Source organism: Mastigoproctus giganteus, chromosome 7, assembly GCF_048544385.1.
Source record: "Mastigoproctus giganteus isolate SK-2022 chromosome 7, ASM4854438v1, whole genome shotgun sequence".
Classification (NCBI taxonomy): Eukaryota; Metazoa; Arthropoda; class Arachnida; order Uropygi; family Thelyphonidae; genus Mastigoproctus; species Mastigoproctus giganteus.
In genome coordinates, this window is record NC_143581.1 from 215,650,795 (window position 1) to 215,660,123 (window position 9,329).

At 35.0% G+C, this 9,329-nt stretch overlaps 1 protein-coding gene across 1 annotated transcript; it reads left to right on the forward strand.

Annotated features, from left to right (window-relative positions):
* Window positions 1-4,503, forward strand: rempA (intraflagellar transport protein rempA). Its single transcript, XM_090378563.1, has 2 exons — window positions 1-2,077; window positions 2,123-4,503. The coding sequence occupies exons 1-2, from the start codon at window positions 1-3 to the stop codon at window positions 4,501-4,503; spliced, it is 4,458 nt and encodes a 1,485-aa protein (XP_090234689.1).
* Window positions 4,504-9,329: the final 4,826 nt, after the last annotated feature.

The following is a 9,329-nucleotide window of genomic DNA, read 5'->3' on the forward strand; positions in this document are numbered from 1 at the left end:
ATGGCAGTTTATATTGATCAGAAAATCGAAGATAAAAGTTCTGCCCTCAAGACTTTAATTGTCTTACACAAATTGCATCCACTGTTAGCGGTAGCATCATATGACGAAGAAAGAGGTGGTATTTTGAATTTGTACCGAGATGATGGTTTACCAGTTAAAGCAGATTTCCTACCAAAATCTGGTGTTCAGATAACAACACTAGAGTGGAATCCCATACGAAAAACTCTAGCAATAGGCTCAGAGAATGGTGATCTTCATGTGTGGAATGATAGCGATAGAGAGTTGCAGATTATACAAAGTAATCATAAGCAAGTGGTTTCAATATTATGTTGGAGTCAGAGTGGTAACTGGCTAATTACTGCTGATGTGGAAGGAATTTGTGTTAGCTGGAAAGTTGATTCAAAAGGTTCTCTATCACCTATATTCCATCATGATCTGAAAGATTCACTTACTGATATTGTTTTTAGAAATCATTTAGAATTGGAAAAAGAAGAGGAAATCAGCAGGTTAGCCAAGGCTGCTGTTAGTGGAGATGAAAAGGCATTGAATTTATTTTCAGGATGGACACCACCTGGTAGCAGTGTGCAGAGTAAGTTTCCAGTTTCCCTTGCACATACAGAAGTACATGAATTTTTTATTGGTTCAATTTCTGGAATGGTATTTCATGTCAGTGATAATGGGAGCTGTACTGATGTACTTCAGATGGAATCAGCGGTACGTTGGTTATTATATTATTCGAAGCGAGATATGCTCATTGTAGTTACTGAAGCACTTGTAATTGCACAATATCAAATTGGTGAAGATGGGATTCTGACAGAATTTTCAAAGATAAAAATGGGTGGTAGCACTTCAGAGGTAACTGTAATTTGGGCAGGAGATGCAACTTTAGCTGTGTGCACTGGGGAAAAAATTGTAAGGTTATGGAACATTGATAATGGACAAAATAGTATCCTTTCTCTTGAAGATGTAAATATCACAGAACAGTCAGAAATATTGACATGTGTGGCATATCAGTCAAAAAATAACGTATTAGCTGCTGGTACAAGTCATGGTCGTATTGTTACATGGCGGAATGATGTTACAGAGTTTAATCAATCAGAGGATGAAAGATGGCAGGTACAGTCTGTTATTAATGTTCATGGATCAATCAGATTGTTGAACTGGGGTTTTAATATGAAACTGCTTGGGGTAATTACTGCTATGGATATTTATATTTTATCAGAACAGAAAATGTGTTTTAGTTTCAATGAACAAGTAGCAGTATTACAAGTGTCTGCTCGACAGTTAACAATTGAATTACTGGAGTTAGGAACTGTTATTCAGTTACAAACAGAAGTGCATATTAAAGGTATTTTTGTGAGCAAAGATCATGTTGCTGTCATGGGTGTGAAGAGACTACTATTTTATGAGATTAATTCTAATGATAGAAAAGCTACTTTAGTGGGCTCATTTAGCACTGAGTCTCAGGTAGTGGCAATTCGTGAACAGAGTGTATATCTTTTAGAAAATAATAGGATAGAAGCACGTACATTCCAGGGTACAACAAAGCAGACACTTGGATTTATTGATGAAGAAGGAACACCAGTTTGTATGGATTTAAGTGCTGATTATCTGGTGAGTGGAACGAGTAATGGTTATGTTAAGTTATGGGATATAAGTAGAAGGGAAGCTAAGCCCCATGCTGGCCCAAAACATTTAGAAGCCATATTGAAAGATAATGGTTATATTTCATCTGTTAAGTGCAACCATAAAGGTAATAAAGTTAGTATTTTAGTAATTAGAAAAATGAAATCACAAGAAGAGTTTGATTCAAGTCTTTTTGTTTGGGATGTAGAAACAGATTCCATATTTTCTTTTGATTTTGAGAATGGATATGAGGAAAATGCAAGTGTTGAAGACTCAGGAAGTGTACTTGCTTCACCTACCCACAAAGCTCATGCTGAAATGGCGCAAGCAGTATCTGGGCGCTATCCAATATCTCACCAGTGGGTAAGTGATGATCCTCGATTAATTGTGTGTGAAGCTAAATTATTGCCTAACTTAAATGTAAAATCACAAGCTCAGAGTAGAAAATTTGGTGCCATTCAAAAGAAACAAGATACATTAGTTAATAAAACTAAAGAAAAGTCTCAAATCTTAATAACATTTTTATATGCAACTGCAGAACAAGGATTATTGGTTCAAGATAATTTTCCATTAGATAGTGAAAACCATTTACTCGGAGTTCACGTGCCTTACATATATATTTTACAGAAGGCTTCACTTCCTAGCTCTGATAAAATTTCTGATAAGCAGGTAGAGGATGGTGAAAATAATGCAAAAGAAAAGCAATTAGAGAAAGCAACACCACTTTCAGTAATTCATAAAACTATGAGAGATTTTGTTGGACTGGAGAAGTGTGATAAAACTGTGCGAGATGCGATTTTGAGTTTTAGTTTTTACTTGACTATTGGCAACATGGATGAAGCTTTCAAAGCAATTAAAGTAATAAAGAGTGAATCTGTGTGGGAAAATATGGCTCGAATGTGTGTTAAAACAAAACGCCTTGATGTTGCAAGTGTGTGTTTAGGTAAAATGGGTCATGCTCGTGGGGCACAGGCATTGCGTCGGTATTCAGATGAACCAGAACTAGATGCAAGGGTGGCAGTTCTTGCTGTTCAGCTTGGAATGCTTGATGATGCAGAATGCTTATTGAAAAGTTGTAATAGATATGATCTTTTAAATAAACTTTATCAGGATAGTGGACAGTGGGAAAAGGCTATTGAAGTTGCAGAAACCCATGATAGAATACATCTTCGTAGTACCTATTATAATTATGCTTGTCATTTGGAAGCCAAAGGTGATCTTTCTGCTGCAATTCCTATGTATGAAAAATCTGAAACTCATCATTTTGAGGTTCCAAGAATGCTCTTTGAGGAGCCCAGAGCTTTGGAGGCCTATATTTTGAAAAGTAAGGATCATACCATGCATCGATGGTGGGCACAATACCTTGAAAGTGTTGGGGAGATGGAAACAGCACTTCAGTTTTACGAATCTGCTGAAGACTATTATTCACTTGTCAGAGTGTATTGCTATTGTAATAATTTTGATAAAGCAGCAGAAATAGCAAATGAAACTGGGGATAAAGCTGCATGTTTTCATTTAGGAAGACAGTTTGAGAATCAGGACAGTATAAAAGAAGCAATTCATTTTTTTACTAGGGCTCATGCATACAATAATGCTATTCGTATTTCAAAAGAACATGGTTTAGAAGATCAACTTTTGAATCTTGCATTAATGAGTGGACCACAGGAAATGGCAGATGTTGCTTACTATTATGAGGAAAAACCTGGATATCAAGATAAAGCAGTTATGCTTTACCATAAAGCAGGCTATCTTACTAAAGCTGTAGAGCTTGCCTTTAAAACACGTGAGTTTGGTGCCCTTCAACTGATTGCCAGTGACCTTGGTGAACATACTGATCCTCAACTACTCCATCGTTGTGCTCAGTTCTTTATGGAAAATGGGCAGTTTGAGAAGGCTGTCGATCTTTTGGCAGTTGCCAAAAAATACGTGGAAGCATTAGATCTCTGCGTGGAACATAATGTTCTAATCACAGATGAGCTTGCTGAGAAACTAACCATAGATAAAGACCAAGGAGATACCCATTTGAGAACAAGAATATTAGAAAAGATTGGTGAATGTTGCATGCTGCAGGAAAATTATCATCTTTCAGCAAAGAAATTTACTCAGGCGGGAAACAGGATACAAGCTATGAAAGCACTGTTGAAGTCAGGTGACACGGAAAAAATAATATTTTTTGCTGGTGTCTCAAGGCAGCGAGAAATCTATGTTATGGCTGCCAATTATCTACAGTCATTAGACTGGAAACAGGAACCAGAAATTATGAAACACATTATTAATTTTTATACCAAAGGTAAAGCTTTAGACTTGTTAGCAGGTTTTTATGATGCTTGTGCACAGGTAGAGATTGATGAATATCAAAATTATGAGAAAGCACTTGGAGCTCTTAACGAGGCATTTAAATGTATAGCGAAAGCACAGAGCACTGGTAGTAGAGCTGCACAGTTAGGAGAGAAAATGGAACATCTTAGAATAAAAATGGAATTAGTTAAGCAGTTTGTTCAAATTCATCGTTTATATGAAACTAGCCCAGAAGAGGCAATGAAACAGTGCAAAGAATTACTACAGGCAGAGAATGTGGAAATTGCTGTTCGGAAAGGGGATGTGTATGCCTTTATGGTGGAGCACTGTATTCGACAACAGAACTTCAAAGATGCATACAATATCCTAGAAGAAATGCAGAATAAGTTATCTGGAGTTAATTTATCATATTACATTAAAGTTGAAGATATAAAAGCAATCTACAAAGCATTAGACATTCATCCCACAGGTCCAGCACCATTCCTGGGACTCAAGAATAATAATTTACCTGCAGATGGTGAAGAAGTATCAGACAATGAAGTTGAAGAAGACTATTTAGAAGTTGAAAATGGATATTGATAGCAATTTTAAGCTATTGTGATGCGAATAAGATCATTCCAGCCAAAGAATTTGTATGTTTTAATTTTAATTGAAGTTTTGGTAATTAAGAAACTTTCCAAGTTGCAAATTTATTTTTGTTTTTGGATAGTATTTGGGCACCATTTTGAAAACAAAAGTTCTGCAGACAGACATATGGAACATGATGACCTCACTTCATCCATTGTAACCAAATAGTATTTAAAAACTAGAGGGTGGTAACTTGAAAAGTATATGTGTACATAGTATAAGTTGTAATGATAATGACTATAATTTTCTTTCTTTTTTTTTTTTTTCATTGATAGGGTCTAGGAATGGTAAGAATGAAATAACTACAGAAATCAGTTACATATTCCTAGACTTTTAACATTTGCTCTGTTTTGGACTGAATTAAGCAACAGAATTCCCAGTCACAGACTTTTACAAAGAATTCTGTATTCACGGTTTCAAAACATTTGAGAATAGCTGAAATCTCATATCATTAGCATTGTATATTTGATATGGCTATAGAGCAGTGGTGTGCCCAAAGGGTGGGGAAGGTTGCTGCCTGGCTTCATCCTCTCCCACAGCAATTCAACATAAAAAACAGTTGCATGGTAAAGCCATGCAACTTTTATCTATTCATATGCTAACCACTGGTCCGTGGCCAGCACTAAAACTTAACCTGTTAGAATAGGCTCCTATTTTAATACATTATGAGCACATTCTTGCAAGGTAGGTTCCCAAAAGTTTTTAAAACTTATCAAGAGCACAAGCCTACTTAGAGTGTATTTTCCTGCATTCCCTTTTCTGGTTATGAAATCACTTATTGCTGGTGGGGTGCCTCTGCAGCCAGGTGGGCAGGAGAAGCAGTGTGTAGCACATGCTTCTTGATTAGACTGGGGTTTGAGCCCGTGACCACCAAATACGGAGGATGCGGAAAGGTCAGGGAATGACCACCGCATATCCCCAGAGCAATATGGCTTTAGTTGCTAATGCTCCTAAAAACCAAAACAACAACATTGCTGGTGGGATGAAGTTGGAGCTAACCAAAATATTTGTGTTTTAGTAGCTATTTTTTAGATTTTTGCTTTTCTTATAATTTTTTTCACAAAACTACTTAAAACAAAGGATGGTTGGAAACACAATCATTATGAATAAGATAAATGCTAGAAAAGACAATGTTTAAAGTTAGTATATTGCACTTATGGGTGAAATATAAAATATATAAATAAAAAAAAAAAAAATTGTTGAAATATAAATTATTTTGGCTTTGTTTTCTGCCAAGGGACCAACTATTTATTCAGGATAGGGTGATTTTTTTTTTCTTTCTTTTTAATAGCAATAAATGCTTTATACTTTGTATAGATATCTCACTTGTTTATGCATGATTGTAGTATGAGGCATTTCTCTGATATATATGATATATGGGTAGAGTGTAGATTGCATTCACAGCTCCTGAAGGGTGTTGATTGGTTAGGCTGTACATGTTACAGTCAGAGCCATTAACTTACAGTTAACTTATGATTTTATCAGAAAACTTTTAGACTTAAGATAACATACATCTGGCAGTGAGCAGAAACATCTGAGTAATGTCATTGGTGTGTTGATTAATTTGCAATTTCAGCTTTTGCAGTTTGTCCGCTTTAAGTGAGTAGACATTTTATAAAAATGCAATGCATTCCAAATTTTTTTGACACTGACACTGCATATGTGCCTAAGATAATTTGATACATTCCACCCAGAATTTTAATTTTCAACACCCCACCATTTTTGTTCCTTAAGTTGATGCTTTGTTTTTAACCAAAAAAAAATATCAACAATAGAAGAGAAAGGGAAAATGTGCAGTACTAAGCACAAGGTTAACCAAAACCATCTAAAATTGATCATGTAAGCTATTACTCTTCAAAGAGAAAGAACATCCAGAATTCACCAGCTACTGAGTGTGAAGCATCACGTGAAGAAATAAAGGTGATAAATATTTAATGTATTATTTAATAGTTGTATTTTAATCAGTTACATCAATATATGCAGTGAAAGAAGAAAATCAGAGTGAAAGTAATGCAGAGATAATGACAAAATTTAGTGATACCTTGGAGTATCATGACATCCAGTTTGGAAAGCTCTGTGCCAATTGCATATCCTCACTTTGATTCTTTCATAATCTGACCTAATGTTTTAGGTTACTGTACCTTAAATTAATTTGAGATTTAAGTAACCTCTGATAACCCAACCTAATTGTGGTAAGTAAGCTAGCTTAACTTAAATTCCTTAATAAACTGACTAGTCAAATTAGCGAACCAAAACAAAGCATTTTTAAATTTATTATCAAGGTAATAGGAAATCAGATTCTTTCTTTGAACTTCCAAAAATTAAAGAAACATTGGATCATACCAAAAATTTTATTTGACAAATAAAGAAACTATTGACAGATATTGGCAGTGTGTTGAAGTAGGAGTTGTATATGCCAAGTCAGAGGGTTTTTTGTTTCTTTTTCTGTACATGATTTTTATCTCAGTAGCTGAGAAGCATATGTTCATTTACCTGTTTTATTACTGATTTAATAGTACTAATATTTGATAATGTTTGTGTACATTTCATTTTTAAAACCAGTAAAGTTCTGTTGGTGATTTACTGGAGGTGTGCAGATACAAACCTTAGGTCCATTTCAAATGGAAAAATTGCTGTGTATGAATTTTTTTATTGCAGGATAATAAAACCATGTCAATTAAAAATACATTGGATAAAATGGGAGTTTTCACACAGTGACCATTACAGTGATAAATTTCTGCCACATGCATTTCTCCTTTTTCTTTCATGAGTATTGAGGGTAGAAATGTCTAGAGAATGACCCTCGATCACCAATTTGTGCACGTGGAGAATGGAAGAGTATTCAGTTCTCCATGTGCACACTAGAGAATCTTCCATTCTCTGGTATTTAAAATGAGAGACCACTACAGCCCCACATAAATATCATTCACTTGGGAGGATCCAGAACTATTGTTATATGGTTTTATTACCCCACAATTAGAATATTTGTATGGTAGCAATTCATTAATACGAAGTATGTCTTATATTGGATGTTAAACAAGAGTTACGTTCCATTGAGCAGTATTTTTATATGCAGGCCGTCCATCAGATATTACTGTTGCCTATCTGCTATTACTTTACTAATAATACTTGTAATGTTGCTCACACCTTGGTTTTTTTGACAGAAGTAATAAGAATTATATTTCAGTACTTAAAATAATTTGAAAACTGAATGTAGAAATATGTACAATTTTCAAATTGTGTTGCTTCTTTTTTTTTTTTACCAAATTTAAAACCTGCTTTTCTGTTCAAATTATGGCCTTCAAATAACTGCAGTTTCCTTTTTTTGAGCATAACTTTGGTGATATTTAGCCATCACAAGTAAAGCTTCATCAATTTGGATGACCTTCCTTTTAAAATTGCTATTGTTATTTTATATCTGTTGCAATTCCATAGAAATACTGAGTGCTTTCTCTCATATTTTGTCAAAACAAACTGTTCATTGCACAAAGAGCAATGAATATCTTTTTTATGGTGTTTTCTCAATGTAAGTTTAGTATTGTCTCCTTACCATGCAAGGTGACACTGTGCTACTTGCAGTAGCACAATAGTTACAATCATCATCCTTCCACACTGCACCATATCCCACTACATGAGTTCAAATCCAAGATAGGAGGAATTTTTATAGGCTTTTTTTTTTCACACTATGGCCAAGTTACTTGGACTTAGACAAGAGTTGCATAGTTTTCCTCCAGCAAAATGGACAAATTGACCATAGCAGCCATTATATGCAGATGTCCCGTAACCTTAGTTGCTTTAGCATGAAAAAAAAATATTGCCAAGCAGTTTTGGTAGAGAAACCAATCAGTGCTCACAAGTACTGATGTCTCTGCCCATACTGGATCTGGCGCCTCCGTAGCCAGGTGGGAAGGAGCAGCAGTGCGTAGCACACACTTATTGATTAGACCGGGGTTCGAGCCCGTCACCACCAAATACGAAGGATGCGGAGAGGTCAGGGAATGACCACCGCATATCCCGGAGCAATATGGCCTTAGTTGCTAATGCTCCTAAAAAAAACCAAATAACAAATAACAATAACATACTGGATCTAAACTTTTGCTATTTTATCTATCCTTTGTTGGTAAAAGTGAATTTTTATACTTTAGATATATTCAAGGATGACAGGCAGTCTTACTCTCAAGAGCAAGATATTTCCAAAAAAGTATGCTTGACAGGCCTGACATAGCTAAATGGTCAGGAGCAAGAGTGCAGTAACACATGCTCTTTGAGTGGACCATAGTTCAAGCCTGTGACTACCAGATACAATTAACAATTGTATTCTTGGTTTAGTAAACTCCTGACCTGGTGATCATGACAGAATGTAAACAAGAATATGTATAACATAGTTTAACAGAGAAAAGGAAAGCTTTGTGGATTTGCTTGTGTTCTCTCTTTAATTTTCATTTCTTGAATATATTTATAATTATTTTCTAAATAAACTTTGATAATATCAATAATAATAATTTTGTTTTAAATTTTTTTAGCATTTTTGTAAGTCATATTTTATAGCCTGATAACCAATCAGCAAACTGGCAGTCATTATCAGCATAACATAAACTCTGCTCATATCTCATAAATACTTTGCAAGTCAGCAATACTATAATTATGCCAGTGTTATACCATTGGGTGCAGTAGATGTATGCCTACAATCCCATATTAAAATCTGTAAATACCTGCATCTTTTGTGATATTTGGTGGCCTTATCAGAGGTCTTATATGTATTGTAGATAACAAAATAA

What these genes read in the sequence shown, in the direction of transcription:
- rempA (XM_090378563.1), top strand. Translation starts at nt 1, where the DNA reads ATGGCAGTTTATATTGATCAGAAAATCGAAGATAAAAGTTCTGCCCTC. An exon ending in AGCTCAGAGTAGAAAATTTG is followed by an intron (nt 2,078 to 2,122) that starts GTGCCATTCAAA and finishes ATAAAACTAAAG; the next exon opens with AAAAGTCTCAAATCTTAATA.